Raw genomic sequence first — 19,871 nt, 5'->3', positions numbered from 1 at the left:
AGAATTCATTTTTATGGAGGATAATGCCACACCACATCATACACGGGCAGTAGAGACATTTCCAGAGACCAAGGAAATTAATCAAATGAGTGGCAAGCATACTCACTGGATCTCAACTTCGGAGAACATGCTTGGGAAGCAATAGGGAGATGCATTGCTGCTCGAAATTCCCCTCCAGAAAACAAACAAGACTTTAACCTTTCTCTGAAGGAGAAATGGGCCACTTTACCCCAAGAACTCCTGAATCACTTGGTGTTAAGCATGGTATGACATTATTGAGAGTTACACTGCAGTTCAGGAGGACGTATTCCATACTGAAGTGTTTCTCCACAAATGTTTTTGTAAGCACTTTACATTAATTCCTTAACTACATCCTTAGAATATTTGTAACTTTTGCCAAAAATGTATTGCAAATTTAATTTGTACAAAATTTATAACATGTTTTTTATGTAATATAATTTATTAGTATACTTGCAATCAATTTATGCCCCCATTTGTGACAACCTAAGCAACCTAAGCACAATGTAGTAATACATTGTGCTTAGGTTGTAGTAATACATTGTGCCCAATGTATTACTACAACCAAGAGATAACACTAATAATAGGACTCTAGCAGTGATGTAAATTTTTTTTTTCTTTTTATATGTATGTATGTATGTATATATATATATATATATATTTTTTTTTTTTTTTTCCCCACCAGAGGTCAGGCCAACAATTGTTGTAGCAGTTGGTCAGTATCTTTAACGAACCAGTTTGATTGTAGTGTAGCTTGTTACTGTGTATAGTTGTATGCTCCAGAAGATGACGTTGACATAAAGGTCGAAATGTTGAATGTAGATTTTAGTTATATTAAACTAAAGTTTTTATTCAAACACGGTAGTTGTTTCCATAATTTTCAAAAATGCATGTAGTTCATCCTTAGCTTTTGGACATCAGTGTAGTATTAGTTCTATGGGAATTGGGCTGGGACTTCTTGGCAATTCATGATGGCTATGTATGATTTTTTCTTATTCATCACAAATGTTAATGTTGCTTTCCATCTTCACCTGAAATTCCAATGATGACAAGTTTGCCAGCCTGGTTGGTTGACCTGGTGGATACCATACCCATTTTCACCCAACAGGCTGAAGCTTTAAAAATCCTGACATTGCATTAACTCCCCAACCTGCCATGATGTCTACTGATGTCCAGCTAAATCTGAATACAATTCTGTAACACCTGTTGAATAGCATGGATAAGAAGTGCAATTTGGTCTCACTATTTCATCCACCTCGGCTGGTAGGGAAGTTAATTTGCAACTTTTTTTTTTATGTTGGAAGATGAGTATTACAGTCAGCGTTTCTGGATTATGTAAAAGAAAAAAAAAGAAGGGAAAATACAAAAAAAAAAAAAATTAAATTAATTAAAAAACGACTATCCCATCCACAGTACTAATTGCTTTTCGTGTACAGAAGTCATAAGAAATAAATAGAGTGAGTGTTATATAAAATCTGAAAAATGCTTTATTAAAAGAACAGTTCAATAAATATAACTGATAATTCAAATCCTATATTATGATAATTCAATTATTCAGTAATTATTTATTTAGATTTTGGAACCAACTTTACATTATACAGTAGAGATCCATTGCATCAAGTTAGAAAAAACATTGTTATAAAAAATGCACTTCATAACCAATCAAATTTCTAAAAAGGGGAAAAATGTTCTAGAAACAAACACCAAATACAATTAAGCTCATTTCATATTTCCATTTATACTGCAATATTAAATTAAGCAGTACAGTTATCTTACTGATAGTTTGCAGTCAGTTTACAAGAGAAAGGCAATTTATGTTTAATAACAGCAGGAATTCATACTTTAAAAGTTGTAATGCACACCAATACCAATCATGTAAGTGCCCCATATCATGTGCAACTTATCTCTATTGTATTCAATTCTTTTTTTTTTTTTTTTTTTTTTTTTATTATTATGATACTTTTTGACACAGTTTATAGCATTATATGAAAGAATGGAAAAATCAGTCACACGACTAGTATTCATGCACATCATAAATAAATGCTATGAATAAAACTGAAAATGAATGACTGGTACAATACTTTGCATTTTCCATTTATTACTTCTTATCAATGTCAATTAACAACCCACATTGTAATATGTGACAAACAACATGCCACAAGAACATATGTATTATTTATGAAACTTATACAACAAGACAAACATGCACAATGGACCTCTCATTATATACAGTACCAGTTACACCAAACTTTTAATGTAATGCTTACAAACACAATCAAATACATACCTTGAAAAATAAAGCTCCAGCGCTTCCTTCCTTTGGAGGTTTAGACACATGAAGATATAATGTATCATCTGTACCAATTGTATCAAGACAAAGAGTATACAATGCATCTGGAAGCAGACTACCCTCTAAAGCAAAAATTTCATCAGAAGTTCATAATTAGCACATATACAATTTCTGATATTAATATTGGCTAATACAAGTAAATATTTCCAAAATCAAAATTTATCTGACATCCCTCATGAAATCTACAAATAATTTATTCAATATTGAATTTTGATTTTTGTTTTAATTAGCATTATATCTTCATATAATACTCATTGTTAATTAACAAATAATTATAATGCTAATGACGTAAGAAACAAAATTCTAAATTATTTCTATTATATTTCTAGTAGCAGAGTGTTTCTGTCTATGGGCATTATGCATATTTAAAGTTTAAAAATTAATATGTGCACTTAATATCCATCCTAACCGCCAGATGTGGGTTATAGGTATGTTATGAAGTAGTAACAAAAAAGAAAGATAAGTTTTTGTTATTATTTATTGGGGTTTTTAATTTGAATTACATGGAATTTAAGCTATCTAGCTTAAATTATCTAGACACAATGCATAGTCTGTGGATAGCTTGCATTTGGGGAATCTGTACTAAACACATATTTTAGTATAGTTTGTAGTATTCTTTGCACAATGTTTAAATAATGGTGGCAGCCACAACTCAATTTGCCAGTGGTTTATCACCAAGTCTGCTCCCTCCCATTTAAGGACTACATTTTGCACTGCATACTATGGGATTTTGTGGTATGTGGTGCTTACGGCACATAAGCATCTCGGCAGTTAGAAATGTGACAAGTGAGAGATCAGGAAGTGCATGTCTGTGGAAAATGTAGAAATGGGAAGAACTTTGTGAATTAGAAACCAGCATAACAGACCTTGGCAACATTACATCAGAAATGGGTGAATACCAATTGAGAGAGATGAGCGGCGTGATCAAGGGTGAGGAAAACGAGTTGAATGTGAATGAAAATACAGCTAATTCTCTTTTTACGTCTTTTTTTTTTTACATGATTTCGAAATAACATGGTTTAGAAAATAAAAGCAATTCTATTTTTACATGGTATAATTTGATTTAACAAGATTCAAATGGCACTTATTTTAAATTTAAATTATTTCTATTATATTTCTAGAGTGCTTCTGTCTGTGGGCATTATACATATTTCAAGTTTGAAAAATTAATATGTGCACTTAATATCCATCCTGACCACCAGACGTGGGTTATAGTAATGTTACGACATAGTAACAAAAAAGAAAGATAAGTTTTTGTTATTATTTATTAGGGTTTTTAATTTGAATTACACTGAATTTAAGCTATCTAGCTTAAATTATCTAGATACAGTGCATAGCCTGTGGGTTTAGATTTGGGAACCAAAAGTTAAAAAGAGTATTTCCATTATAATTATCATTTCCTAGAACGGTACATATGTACTTAAACTTGAATTTTGGGGGAACCCCCTCAATGCTTTAAATATCAGAGATTACTCTACATCACAGAATGTAGACAATTGTGGCAACAACAAAAAAAATCAATTTTTGTAATTACGATTCCCCGAAGTTAAGCCGTTGGTCCATTATGGGAGGCCCACCTTTATAAAGCTGTTTGGAAGGAGTTAAGCTGTTTGATAAACAATCATTTCTTGCTTACAATTCAAAACATTTACACATTTTATGTTTTGTTCATGAAAGTTTTGTTTGTGCAATAGATTAATCACGATGTCAGATAATTTAGTAGAAGAAAAGAAAAGCTATTTCTTTAGAAACTAAGATCCAAATTTTAGATCGTTTAGCAGCTGTAGAAGGTTCAATATCCTTAGGGAAATATTTTGGGCTGAACAAAGCTACTGTGAGAACGATTATGAAAAATGAAGAGGCCATTAGAAAATCTGCTCTTTATGGAACAAAATTAGGTGCCAAGTCGTCATCGTATATGAGAGACATTATAAAACTGAAGATGGAAAGGGTCCTAGTCATGTGGATAGGAGATTGCTCACAAAAAAGGAATACTTTTAGATGGAAATGTCATCAAACAGAAAGCATTACGGTTATACAAAGATTCAGGAAAAGGAGCCAACAACATCAAACAATTGTGATTTTTCTGCAAGCAGAGGTTGGTTTTACAAAATTTCTCAAAAGATATGCACTTCAAAATGTAAAAATAAAAGGAGAAGCCCCATCTGCAGATGAATCAACAGCTAGGGAATTTCTTAGAAAACTGTCCAAAATTATTGAAAATGGTGGATACACTCCTGAGACCAGCCTTTTTTTGGTAAAAAAAAGTAGAACTGCCAAGTAGAACTTATATACAGAAATCACAAAAAAGTGTTGGTGGCTTTAAAGCAGCTAATGATCATGTGACTATTATTTTGCAGCAATGCTTCAAAAGATCGTATATTAAAACCATTACTCATTAATCGATCCCTAAGACCGTGAGCAATAAAAGGTGTGGATTTTAACACATTACCAGTGTATTGGAAAGCAAACAAAAGAAGGTTGGATTACAAAAGAAATTTTTAATGAATGATTCCATCAATGTTTTGTTCCAGAAGTTAAATGCTATTTGATGGAAAACAATCTGGATGTTAAAGTTTCATGGATTATAGACAATGCGCCTGGCCATCCTGTTTTAGAACATCTGCATGTGGAATTTTGTTTTCTTCCACCTAATACAACATCCTTAATACAACCACTAGACCAGGGGATGATTGCTACCTTCAAAACTTACCATTTCTCCATTTACATAGTAAATGGAGAATTGGGTGTATAATAGTGAGTGTAGAGGTTTGAAACATCATGAAGTTTTTGAAGATGGTGTTGATTGGAGGAGAATGAATGTCAAGAAAGAGTAGGTAGCTAGCAGAGAAAGATAGATGAGCTGAAAGAAGTGAAACGTATCAGGAATGAGTTGAGAAGCGTGAAAGATGAGATTAGGTGACTGGAAATAACAAACAGGGAAAATCAGAGTATGAGAGAGAGAGTTATAGGAATGATAGAAGGGGAGAAAATAGGAGAATCAGTGAAAGAGAGAGAGAATAAAAGAAAGGCAATACAGTGCAGGAACAAGGGATGGAGTGATGACAGAATGGCAGATAAGTGTGGGAAACAAAGAAAAAAGTGTTAGGGAGAAGGAGAGAGAGTGAGGGATGCAGGTGAGCAAGGCAGAAAGAGAGTGGTAAGAGGTGTGATATATGGAGACTCAATGATCCATAGTGTACAAGAAAGAATGCCAGAGGAGTGTTTACCTGGTATAGCAAGTAAGTGAGGTAAAAGGGTGGGTGAGATTGTGATTGTAGGCACAAATGACTTGAGAAGCAGTGTAAAGTGGGTGGCAAGAGATCAGAGGTTCATGCTTGAAGTTGTATGGAAGAAGACTGAGAGGGAAGAGAGTGAATGTATTGCCCAGGTATGATAATGCAGAGAAGAGCATCAATAAGGAATAGTACAATAGCCAATTGGACTACGTCTATGCTTGCAGGGTATTTGAGGATAGAAAGGAACTGTCTGCAAGAGGTGGCTTGTATTTGAATGTGGAAGGACACAGGCATCTGAAGAGGATGTTTTCTGAACGAGTCAGTGTGACAATGAACAGAAACTAGAATTATCAGGGTGGATGGTGGCAGGGGGGACCTCTTGGGGAAACAGTCACTTGAGAGAAGGGAGAAACATTGTGTAATGCTGAATCCAGTAGAGTCTGGAGGAGATATTGATAGGTATAGAAACAGTGACAATGCCTTGATTTAGAATAAAGGAGATGAACTGGTGGCACTGATAACATCTGCCTGTCCAAAGATTATTGGGATTTCTGATATATGGTTGATGGAAGATGGCATACTGACAGGAATAGAAATAGCAGGGTATAGCATTTTTTGACAGGATAGGAAGGCAACTGAGGTGGTGGAATACTGCTTATAAGTGATGAGGTGATGTGAGGTAGAGGTGGGAAAGAACAGGATATTTAGTGGAATATTGCTATAAACCAGGGGGCAGAGAGGGTGAAGAGCAGGAGATGTTTAGGTAGTTGAGTTTTGCAAGTGCAAAAATAATGACTGTTATGGGAGATTTTAAACTACAACAGTACAAATTGGGAAGAGGAAACTACATGTAGCAGTAAAGGAATAGGATTCGTAAAATTCTTGAGGAACAAATGTCTTAGGCAACATATAGTAGAAGGACTATGAGATTCAAGAGTTCTAGATATGGTCATAGCATCAGAAGATCTGATTATAACTGAAATGGCATCTCAGCCACCAATTTTGATATCATGTTTAATACCACTTTCCTTCATAATGTGATCCATATAGATAATGAATAACAGAGGGGATAATGTACATCCTTGTCTCACACCAGATTTAACATTAAACCATCTTCCTGTACTTCCTTCAATTCTAACTGCTGACTTACAACTCAAATAAAGACTAAGTATTGATTGATATAATGCCCCACTGACACCATATAACTGCAGCGTATTGAATAGCTTCTCTCTTGGTACCTTGTCATATGCCTTTTCCAAATCGACAAAACTTAAATACAGATCTTTGTTATATTCCCATGCTTTCTCAACTATTTGTCGTAAAGTGAAGATCTGATCCTGACAGCCTCTATTTGGCCTGAATCCAGCTTGTTCTTCACCAAGCTTTTCTTCCACAATTCTTCTCAACCGTTTCTCAAGTATACTCGCATAGATCTTGCCAGGAACACTCAGTAGGGAAATACCTCTGTAATTCTAACATTCAGTTTTATTTCCCTTTTTATATATGGGTACAATGAGCTCTACTCCAATCATCAGGAATTCACCCCTCTGTCCAGGCTTTCTGAACTATGCAGTGCAGCCACTGTAAGACTCTTATACCATCATACTTCAGCATTTCTGGTCGAATATCATCTACTCCTGCTGCCTTTCCACATTTCAAGCCTTTGATGGCTTTTTCTACTTCAGGTATGGATATGTATTCCTGACTGTATGCCTGGTCAGTGTTTTTTACCACTGTGCTGTCATAACTACTTGTTTCATTTAGCAGTTTTTCAAAGTAATTACTCCATACTTCAAGGATATCTTTTTCTACCGTTTTCATGTCACCTTTATCATCGCTAACTTCTTTTACAGCACTCTTTCCTCCATTCCTAAGCTTCTTCAACAATCTCCACAATATTTTGCCACCTTCTTGATATTTATTTTCTATGTTCTTGCCAAAGTCCTCCCATGACTTTTGTTTAGCTAGTTTTACACAGTGTTTAGCATTCTTACATTTGTCTCTATATTCTCTAAGAGCACAAGCTGACTTATTTACCAGGAACTTTTGATATGCTTTCTTCTTTTCCTTCACTGCATCTTTAACCTCCTGTGTCCACCAGAGAGTTCTGATTTTTTTATCCTTGCAGACAACCTCACCACATGCCTCTCTGGCTTAATCAATGTTTTCTTCAGAGTTTGCCACTGAATCTCCAAGGTTTGATTCCTGTTCTCAAACTCTTTCATTTTTTCTTTAATAATCTTTGTGTATTTTAGTCTACAGTTCACATTTGAGAGCTGCTCAACTTTTATTCGCTTTAAAACTTTCTTACAAGTTATTCTTTTCAATATGAAATTCATTTTATCCTGCTCAAGACTAAATAGTGATCACTTCCAATTTCAAATCCTCTGTACACTCTGGTGTCCTGCACCAGGGAGAAAACATCACTATCAACAATAACATAGTCAATGAGACTTTTCTTATTCCTAGCCTCTTCTCTCCATGTGAATTTGTGCACATTTTTATGTTGGAACATGGTGTTAGTAATAACCAGTATATGTCCTGAGCAGATATTTAACAGATATTTGCCATTATTATTAGCTTTGCTCTTTTCTCCAAATTTTCCCAAAATATTTTTGTATGTCTCACAATCATTTCCTATTCTGCTATTTAGATCCCCAACAAGGACCAACTTTTCCTTTTTCATTGAAACAATTGCTTTTTCTAAAGATTCAAAAAATTCCTCCACTTCTACCTTAGTAGAACCTTCTGTGGGACCATAGGCACAAATAAGTCTCATTGTCCAGTTCCCCATTCTCATATCTGCCCACATTACTCTACTTGAGACTGACTGCCATTCAAGAAGATTAGCCTCATATTTTGAGTTGAATACTATGGCTACTCCTTCTTTTCCTTGATTGTCATTGCCTGAATATAACATTTTGTATTTATTGCTCAGAAAGATCTCACCAGTTTTTGTCTTTTTTGTTTCAGTTACCCCTATTATGTCAATCTGGTACTTTTATTCTGGTACTAATTCTTCAACTGGCTCCATTTCTTTGCCATTCAGGCTTCTTACGTTGATAGTACCGGTCTTGAACTCTGGTGATGTTGAGTTGGGGTTTGTTTTCAGATTTGTTCCAGTAGCTGACTTTTCGCTGTTCGCCCTGGTTCCCTGGCGAAAACAACGGGGGGGGGAGCCTTGTTTAACCAGGTGTCGCCCCAGCCAGCATGAAATTTTGTCATGTCGTACTATCATTTTTTTATTTTGGTTTAACCAATAAGAATACAATTTGGTTGGCTAAATTCCAAATTGCCAGCCCATCCTCGTTCGTTCAGTATACAAGTAGATACCCAACAGGGTGCACCACGAGAAGGTGAGGATTGGACATTAGGTCAGAAGCACTGGTTGGTTCTCTGCATTCCTTTAAAGGCTATGTAGAGGTATCCTCTCAGTTATACAGCTTTGACCCTTAAGCACCCTTCGATGTTATACTTCTAAATAAATCTGCTACAAGTCTGCAAGATTCTCTCACTAAATTGAATAGCTGTTGTAATAGATATGGTATGAAGGTCAGCAATAAAAAGACAAAGACAATGAAAATAGGCAGAATCATTGAAAATGTCAACTGTGTTGTGAATGGAGAACCTGTGGAACAAGTAAAACATTTCAGCTACTTAGGCACGATTTTTACTGAAACTGGTAAATTAAATATAGAAATAGACAACAGAATCAGCAAAGCTGGTATGGTGGGAAGTCAATTGAATAAATTCATATGGAATAAGAGAGAAATTAGTCAGAACACTAAATTAACTGTATACAAGACAGTGTTCAAACCAGTTTTAACTTATGGATCTGAGAGCTGGGTCAGAAGTAAAACACTTGCCCAAAGACTAGAGACTGCAGATATGTGAGTCCTGAGAAAGATTACAGGCATGAACAGATGGCATCAATGGCAATATCATATTAATAACGAGGATATTAGGAAAGAACTTGATATTGTCAGCATCCAGGAATGCGTTAGCAGAGCTAATCTCAGGTGGTATGGTCACTTAAACAGAATGGGCGAAGAAAGATTAACAAAACAAGTGTTCTCTGCCAGGTTAGCAGGAAAACGACCCAGAGGAAGATTAAGAAATAGGTGGATTGATATGGTACAAAGTGCCTTGGATGATAGAAATATAAGATTTGATAATATTGGAGTCTTGACAAGTAACAGACTGATTTGGAAGAAAATTGTAGATAGGAAGTTAGTAATGATGTAATTTTTTTCATGTAGTACTATCATATCCTGTACACCCCTTGAGGGTACATGGCAGGAATTTGATGATGATAGCATTTTTGTTCCCAGTTGGAGAGAATAACCATGTAGGTTTGACTTGGAAGATGAATAAATGCGTAGGCATATCAAAGAGAAAGGAATGTACACAGAATTATAAGGCAGGTGATTATAATAGTCTTCTGCGTGGTTAGCCGAGTGGTTACATGCTCCCCAACCACATGCCTGGGAAAGGAGTGTCCTGTGTTCGATTCTCGTCGCTGACGTGAGGAGCTCAGGATCATTCTCAGACATAGCCAAGTTAGCCAGTCTTGGGAATGGACTGCAAGGTTTTTCTTCCCACAAAGCAGGCAAATTGGTCTTAAGCACATAACACTTCACAGACAATTACACATTGTTAAGCATGAGGGGGTAACAATCCCACCTCGTAGCGAGTTATGAAATCCAAAAATGGGAGGCCAAGGCCCTACATGGGACTGTAGTGCTGAAGAAGAAGAAGATTATAATAGTCTTAGATATCAGCTTGGAGGAGTTCCATGGATGGAAAAATTGGTAGGGCAAAATATCATCAGTGATTGGGAATTTGTGAAGGAATATTTATTAGCAGCAATAGCAAGTTGTATACTGTGAGTGAAGAAGAGAACATAATTGGATGTCAAGTGGATGACAAACAATATCAAATGGGAACTACAGGTAAAAAAGAGGTTATGAATGAGATATAAGGAGAGGGGTGAAGAGCAGATACATGAAGAATATGACTCAGGCCAAGGCAGTGACTAGTGTGGTAAGGAAGGCAAAACTGGAATATGAGAAGAGATCGGCCCTGAGATCCAAAGAAAATTCTAAGGAATTCTTTCATTATGCAGCCAGTAGGAGGCGAAAAGGTTGTGGAAGAATGACATTGGATGAAAATGGGACTAGAGTGATTGATGCAAAGGACATAGTGGAGTTATTCAATGAACACTTTATTGGGTTTTTCATCTTGGAGAAGTTTAATACTAGAGGGATAGGTCAGGTTTCAGATTTCGAAGTGCAAGAAGAGAGAGAGAGAGAGTGCGTCAAATACTGAGTACTCTGGATGTCAATGCAACTGGCAAATGTATGTATTTTATGTATTTTTTATGTTCACCAAGGTGGATTTCAAACAGTTCTTCCTGCCTGTCCATTAAAACTGGTGCACAGCTAAACAGGTTTGCCTTCTTAAAGAGGTGCCAAGACACCAATACAATACCAAACTGTGTCAAAATTAAAAACAATTTCCACTTGGGCAAAACCCAGCATATTTACGAACGGGTGAGTTTGGCATTATTACGTGAACAGATTAACATTACTCGTATGAAGTTCTTCAAAATAAATGCAACTATTAACACTCTATGCAATGAACTGTGTCATGTTTTAAACTCAGAACTGTGGTATATCCTTGACAGCATCTCTGAATGCAAAGGTTAATAAAGAAATCATCAAAGTTAAAAACCAGCACCAGCAAAAATTTGAAATCATCCAGCATCATAGTACTATGAAACAACTGTAAATTCATGTCGTTGTGAATTTATCATTTGGTAGCCTTAATGGATGAAGCTGTTAATGTGTTAAGTTGAGGACATAATTTTACCATTAATCCCAGGCAAGTTCCAAAAGCCAAAATAATGGCTTCTGTTAAACAAGGAATATACAACCTGCATCCAGCAACAGTCAATAACATTCATTTGGATGTGACCAACATTTTATTCCAAGCCTCCCAAAAACAATATCCCACAAAAGGAAATTAAGGCTTTAAAATAACTATACAGTAATAACCATATTCTATAACTAAAGCAGACAAATGTAATGCAACTGTAGTGATGAACAGAGCTGAATATGAAAGCAAAATTGCCAACAAAGGTTGGTCGATTGGTAGAGCACGGTTAGTAGTTGGAAGGTGACCAATCATTCCTGTTGGCACATTCTCCCTCGATGAGTCTTTGGACTCCCTGGAGGTGTCAAATAATAATAAAAATTATTATTTGAAACAGAAGAATATAAGAAATTATTATTCATACTTCTACATACAAAATTATAGATTGTTATCCCAGTAACTCTCAAAAGAATAAAGTTTGCAAATTATTGAAAAAAAGTCACTTCCTGGCCAAAAGAAACAGTTAAACTCAAGCCGTTTCATGTTAAAACACCCAGAATATATCGAGCACCTAAACTTCACAAACAAGATCCCTTCCTAAACGGTCCCAAAAACAAACTCACTAAACATTTAGCTAAATTACTAGCCAACCTCACAAATAATTTGAACTCCTTGGATAAAATTCTGTTCACCTAAAAAGTATTTTAGAAAACCATATCTTAAAAAGTTCAGACATAATGATTAGCTTTGATATAACTTCACTATTTACAAATGTACCTTTAATCGAAACCCTTGATTTACTAAAGTCACAATTTCCTCTTGATATATCTGAACTATTTAAATTTACAGTACATGCAGGTTATTTTACATGGAAAGGAAAGATATACAAACAACTAAATGGAACAGCAATGGGTTCCCCCCCTTTCTTCCACTTCAGCAAATTTCTACATAGAACACTTGGAAAAGCTAGTTATGAATACAGCTACTCTCAAACCAATGGTTTGGCTACACCATGTCAAGACACATTGGATACATTTTTAATGAATTTAAAAAATGTATCCAACCAATGTTTTAGCCAACATTCCAAAATCCACTTCACAATGGAACAGAAAGTTAATGACTGACTTTCCTCCTTGGATACGCTAATCACACAGCTTCCTGATGGTTCCTTATCTTTTTCTGTTTATAGAAAATCCACACATACAAGGAAGTATTGACACAAATAGTCACACCATCATCCAGCTCAATAGTATCCTAAAAACAGAGCTAAATCCTATAATTAAAATGAAATATATATTGATCTTTAATTGACCACGATTTGTAAACATATAATACAGGTAACCCTCATATAATGCGGATGTTAGGTTCCACAAAAATGCCGCATTATATAAAGCATTATGCGAGACTCAGATCACATACAAAAAGTAGGGTTAGGTTCCGAAATAATTTTTTTTTAATAATTATATAACAACGACATATCCAACAAAAATATTTTTATTTAATTAGGTAATTCATGTAAGTTAAGAAAAATAAACTATGAAACAAATATATAGTATAAAATTATAAAAAATTATAAATTGTACGTAAACTTCATTGCCTATAATACATAAATGTTTTAGGCAAAATAAAATAAAGTGTATATTTTAATCGTCATCACTCTCTTCAAAAGTAACATTTCTTAGATGTTCTTTATTTACGAGTGGCCGGACGTCATCATCACTTGAAATCTCTTGGACATCATTTCTATAATTCTCATTGAATACTTTGGCTGGTTTAGTCATCAAGAAGTCAGTAATAAAACCTTGCTTACCACTATGCTGCAATTTTTTTATTAAGTTCATAATACCGGGCTAAACAAATATCCAATTGTCTCGTGAATTTTCCAGAGCACTCCATTGAGAGATCATTATCCGTAAAATAACTTTCTTGCCAAGTCCAATCCTGCTAATTTCTTTAAACTGAATTCTTTAACGGATTCATCACAATCAAAATCTTCGGCAGAACTTTCACTGCCTTTGGTTTGACGTCATCTATTAAATGTACCAGTTCCTCCTCATTTAAATCTATTTTCCCATCAATTAATTCACTAATTTCACAAAAGCACTCTAAGAAGCCATTACTATAAAAATATTTTTTTTTTTACATACTGTATGTAACTCACCAAAAAATAAAGTGCTCAGCATGAGATTAACATACATAAATTTTAATGCGCTTTCCTGGCAAAAAAAGAAGACAATTTTCGACAATAAATACTTTATACAGTAAACAATTGACGTACATGCGTGCTAAAGGGTATTTCCCCAAATATAAATTCGCTACTTATAACTACATGTGCGATATGGGCAGATGCAAATTTAATGAAGATAAAATTTGATTTTTAAGGCGCATGTTGAAAAATATATGAAAAGATAAAGGGTTACTACAGTTTGTAGACCGTCTTATATCGAAACCGCATTGTATAAGTATCACGTTCAACAAGGGATACTACAATTTGTAGACAGCATTATATGAGGGTTAACTGTACCAATAAGTTTCACCGACAGGGCTGTCCGGCTTCTTCAGGGCTTATAAAGGTAAGAGAAAAAAAAAACTCAAAGTGGCTGGTACAGAGAAAATGGAGTAACACTACTGTATAAATGAAACATTAAAACAGAACACGTAACATTACACGCATGGAGCATGTTGTGTTAGTCACTGTTATGAGAGCACGTTCTGTAGTTTTCAGTGAAATTAAATTCTGGCAGACTGAATGAGCCATTTTCTCTGTACTTGCCACTTTGAGTTTTTTTTCTCTTACTGTTATAAGCCCTGAAGAAGCCGGACAGCCCTGTCGACGGAACTTGTTGGTATTAGATGTTTATAAATCATGGTCAATTAAAGATCAATATATATATTTCATTTTAATTATATGTTTGAATGACCAAATATAATCTAAACAATGAAGAGAACCAGATCTTCTTCAGATTCTTCTTCTTTTCGGGATTTTAGTTCCAGACAGTCCTGGGGTTTGCCACTCAGACAATTTTCCTCCACTTATTGCTATCTTGGGCATCCATCCTTTCTAACCGAACTTCTTCCATATCCATTTTAACGTTTTTCCACCATAATAATATTTTAATATTTTCCTTTTCTTCTCTTACCCTTCACTTCCATTGTTGTGACTCTCTGAACTCACAGAGCTAGAGCTATTTGTTCCAATGACAATGTTTTTTGCACAGAGAACTTTCAAAAATATTATCAGCAATATTAAAACTTGTACTAGAGCAAGGTGTAAATATGGTAAATTACATGAAGTCAAGACCTTTAAAAGCATGCTTTTTAAATACGCTTTGCATATCTATGGAAGCCAAGTACGAATCTTTGCTCTATTCCGAATTTTAGAACTTAAGAATGAATTATTGGCCTTTTTTCAAAATGAAGGTATGAATGCTTTTGTAAAATATCTTCAAAATGATATTTGGTGTGCTGAAATGGCATACCAATGACTTTAGTAGTGTTAATACACAAGGGAAAAATGAAAATATTTTGACATCCACTGACAAATTGTAATTTTTTCAGAAAAAAAAAGTATCTCTTTGGAAAAATCGCATATCAGAAAAAAATACAGCAGATATGTTTCCTCCGCTCCATAATAACGATGTCGAGGGAATTATCACCATTATAGCAGAACATTTAACAATATTGGAAGAAAAGATTTCAAGTTACTTTCCTTAAAGGAAGGAAAGCAACTTGTTTCTTCTTGAGGAATTTTGGATTTTTGTCCAATCTGAATACCCAGCTCTCTCCACAATGACACTGAAAATTTTGTTACATCATATTTGTGTGAGCTCGGTTTCTCAATATTAACCAATATAAAAACTGAAAAGCGTGAAAGACTTCCTAATATAGACAATGAGATGAGGTGTATCACATACACCTCATCTCATCATACTATATCACATATTAGACCTGATATTGCTGAAATCTGCAAAAGCCGAAAAGCTGAAGTATAGCATTAAAATAAGTTCATTTTTATAAAAGGCAAGTCCATGCATATGTTTTTTGTTAGTTTTATGACCCTAATGCTTTTTGGCGTTCCCCAAATTTTTCTTATAGTCAAAAGTGATCCATTACTTTGAAAAGGTTAAGAACCACTGGTCTAAAGCATATACATAAACCTCAGTTTTCTTTTCCAATTGCACTAACAGGTTTACTTTGTAAGCTTTTTTTTTTTTTTTTTGGCAACATATGAGAAATTGAATTTATTGTTAGCTCATAGATGTTTTCCAGATTTTTATAGTATTCCCTTGCTTAGGAAGACAGCTTTTGGTTGTTTTGATCACTTGTGTCAAATGTTAAGAACTTCAGACTTGGTGCTGTTGAATGTAACTTTCCCCTGAAACACTTATTCTATAATTTTAATGAGTTCTTTCTTGACTGTTGCTTCTATTTGTAGGTCATCACGTCCTCAAATCATGTTTATTACATCATCTGCAGAAGATATAAGTTTTGTTTCAGTAGTGTAAGAAAGTCATAATAAGTTGTAATGGACATCCCAGAAACTTATGAGAAATTGAATTTTTTACTGTGGACTAAGTTTCTGTGGACATCCCAGAAACTTAGTCCACAGTAAGAACCTTACAGTCAACTTTGTCTGACTTTTGTTACAGTTGTGGTTTTCAATGTCATGGTTGTTTTTCTCTCTTTAAAATTATTTTTTTAACATCCAAGTGTTATGGACATTAAAAATCACTGAGTAATTATTGCTGGCCACCAAGTAGCATCAAAGGCCCTTTGAATGTTGAGGGAGATAAGTAGTATGTTATTTTTTTTTTTTTTTTGCTGAATTTTTAAACTTTCATAAGAGTCTCTACAGTGCTTCAGTGAGGTCTTAATGTTGCGTAATGATTGCGGCTTGATAGGTGTCTTGAATGGATAAAGCGATTATTCCATCTGTTAGAAGTTTTGCTAGTTCCCATAAATATCATTGGAAAGGTGATATTTACGGGAAAAATTAGCCTTATTTGCTATCTTTATTTTTCCAGATTTGATTATTGAGCATTTCCATATTAAAGGAAATCTCTCTTTCTTGAGGAGGTCATTATACAGATTTTATGAATTTGGGGAATTCAAGAAATGTTTTTAAGAGCATGTCATTCATTCTGGTTTATTTAAAGGTACTGATACATAATAGAGAATGGTAAGAAAATAATTAGTATTTATTAACTTATTAGCTGATATTGCACTGGAATTATATCCAGCACCTTCAGTGCACAAGAAGTTTGTCACAGTACATGAAACAACAGCAATTTGGTATAATGGTGGGACTAGTTTAAAAAGAAATTGCAATGGCAACACAAGGAACTAAAGTCATAATTGGCATCATCTCTTGTTGGATAAAAAGAGAGAAAGAAAACAGGTATTAATTTGATCTTAAAATGGTCTCCCAAATTTCTGGTGAACTGATACAGCCATATTTGTTGAGGTTTGAGTATGTTTTAAAGTTGCTACTGATTCCAAAATCAATCTCTCTGACTTATGACTTCTGTGTAGCACTTTTTTTCCCTTCCGTTTGATCCTGTGTGAAGGGGTGTCCAACTTAACAAGAGTGCCAAATGTATTTTTCATGTTCTCCAAGGCAGATGTCTACAGTTCTTCCTGTATGTCCATAGAAAGCCAGGTCACAAGAACAGGGCACTTCATAAACTCCTGGATGTGATAAAGAAGACAGTTTGTCCAGTGAACAACTGAGAGTTGCTAATTTGACATATGGTTTAAATACGGTGCCAAGCTGATATTTATTGAGTATTCTAGATATCTTTTCAGATGTGCTTTGAACGTATGGGATGGTAATAGTTTTGCTGTAGTCTTGTATAATAGACAATGGAGGGGATTTCAGCATTTAGTATTTTTTCTATTCTATGGGGATTATAGCCAATGGCCTAAGAAAGTGTGACATAAGAGCACTGTCACTGGAATAGATAGCTCTGGCTCTGTGAAATAGTGTTTTTAGGATACCATACTATTGAGCCGGATGATGGTGTGTATCTTTGTGCAAATATCTCCCTGTATGTGTGAATTTTCTATAAATTGAAAAAGATAATGAACCATCAGGAAGACATGGGATTAGTGTATCTAGGAAGGACACAGTCATTAACTTCCTGTTCCATTGTAAAGTGGATTTTAGGGTATTGGCTATTTAAATGCATTAAAAATATATCTAATATGTCTGGACCATGTGGCCAAACAGCAAACGCATCATCAACATAGTGCAGCCAAACCATTGGTTTGAGAGTAGCTGTATTAATAGCTAGTTTTCTAAGTGCTCTATGTAGAAATTTCCATGCAAAATAACCTACATGTACTGTAAATTTAAATAATTCAAATATAACTTGGGGGTGGGGGGAAATAGCAAATCAAGGGTTGTTTTGATTAACGGTACATTGGTAAATAGCGAAGTAATATCAGATGTAATCATTATGTCTGAATTTTTTAAGATATGGTTTTCTAATATAATTTTTAGGTGAACAGAATTAACAAAGCAGGAAGAATTCTTTGTGTTGTGTGTGTGCAGGGGGGGGGATCTAGTAACTTAGCTACCTAAAGTATAGATGGGTATTCCTGATTCTTTCAAAGTAATTACTCCAGATACCATCTGTATCTTCAATTTTTATGCCCTTTGTTCATTAGATTCCTTTTACAGTACGATTTCTATCCATTTCTGAGGTTTTTCAAAAGTCTTCAGAACTTGCCACCTTCAAGATATCTTATCTCATCTGTTTAACTACTTTTAACACAAGGCTTAGCTGTCTTCATTTCTTTCTCTGTATTGTCTAAAATTTACTGACTTATTTTCTAAAAACTTTCAATATGATTTCTTCTTCTTTCCTGGACTGAAAAAGTTAAAACTTCTTTAGTCTACCAGGAAGTACTGATGTTTATATGTTTGCAGACAACTTCACTGCATGCTTCCCTGCTGAATCAATGTTATCATCAGATTTTCATTAGCTACTGCAAGATCTCCAAGGTTTGGGTCTAATTGTAATGAAATTTAGAATGAGATAACAGAATAAACAAAGCAGGTATGGTCAGAGGAATAAATGTATATACAGTAAGAGAGAAATTAGGTAAAACTTCAACCAGCAGAATACATGACATGTCCAATTTTAACTATTTTTTTTCTAAAACAGATTTAAAGACAAGAAACCACAGATATGAAGACAAATACAATTAGTCATAACAAAAAACAATTATAATCTGAGCTTAGGAAATCAACAATGTAATAACATATCACCAGCATATAATATTTTTAAAATTAGAGGTAAAAAGGTGCATCAATAACATAATCAGATTAAAAATGAAGACATCAGAAGCAAATTTAACACCATAAATTAAAGATGCCAAGAAATTATATTCCTGGTGTAATCCTTTATCCAAGTGTAAGCAAGCAAAGTCTGTACATGAAGTATCTTCACAACTGGGCTGTTTGTATATATAAATTAATGCTTCAAATCAATTACCTCAGGATCCCATAATGCAGACTCCCCCTTTTGATTATTTTTTAATGTAGTTTCCCAACCATGAAAGGTTATATGCAAACCTATAGTATATTTTGTACCATAGGTTTGCATATAACCTAATGCATAGGGTGGGCTAAGTATTTTTTTTTCTTCCTATTTTTAGATTTTATATATTTCTTTGTATTTTTAATTAATTTTTTACATAGTTCAAGAAACCCTGCAGTAGAGACCAAACATGGAATTTTTTCACATCACTTCAGGTCTCCAATAACAAGGCAATGAAATTCATCTCCCACCTATATTTCCTATATATAAGAAAAGGTGTATCACCTTATTATTAAATTAGTCTGGATCAGAGAGATGTTGAAATATTTTTCACTTGATTATACTATAAATTGAAGAGGCCAAGAAATTATATTCTTGGTTTAATCCTTTATCCAAGTGCAAGCAAACGAAGTGTCTTCACAACTGGGCTACTTATATATAGAGCCTAATGACTTCATCAACTGCCTTAGTATCCCATAATGAAAAGCACACAACCCCTTCAGATACACGTTTGAAAGGGAGTGTGCGTTTTGCATTATGGGATATAAGCAAACCCCCCCCCAAACCTTTTCGGATGTCTATAATGCTATGCATTATGGACATTATACACATCCGAAAGGGGAGGGGGGGGGGGTATGAAGTCATTAGCTGCTATATGCAAGTTAGCCCAGTTGTGAAGTTACTTCATAGGAAAACTTTACTTGCTTATACTTGGATAAAGGATTAAACCAAGTCTATAATCTAAATCTTTAATTTATAGTATAACCAAGTGAAAAGACTTTCAACAGAATTTAACAGTGTTAGTATTCAAGAATGTTTGAGCAGACCTGATGTTTTTTGTATTTT

General features: G+C 34.5%; 1 protein-coding gene across 1 annotated transcript in view; it reads right to left on the bottom strand.

Annotated features, from left to right (window-relative positions):
* LOC150098243 (BOS complex subunit ncln) overlaps positions 1–19,871 on the bottom strand; it is a 351,007-nt gene that overhangs the window by 113,353 nt on the left and 217,783 nt on the right. The window contains exon 8 of the mRNA XM_090406188.1: positions 2,306–2,430. Within this exon, the coding sequence (XP_090262314.1) occupies positions 2,306–2,430 (125 nt within the window). The remainder of the gene's footprint in view (positions 1–2,305; positions 2,431–19,871) is intronic.

The sequence above is a fragment of the Typopeltis vanoorti genome, chromosome 16 (genome assembly GCF_054136105.1).
Source record: "Typopeltis vanoorti isolate ZY-2024b chromosome 16, IOZ_Tvanoo_1.0, whole genome shotgun sequence".
Lineage (NCBI taxonomy): Eukaryota > Metazoa > Arthropoda > Arachnida > Uropygi > Thelyphonidae > Typopeltis > Typopeltis vanoorti.
This window is presented reverse-complemented; position numbering and strand designations above follow the sequence as displayed.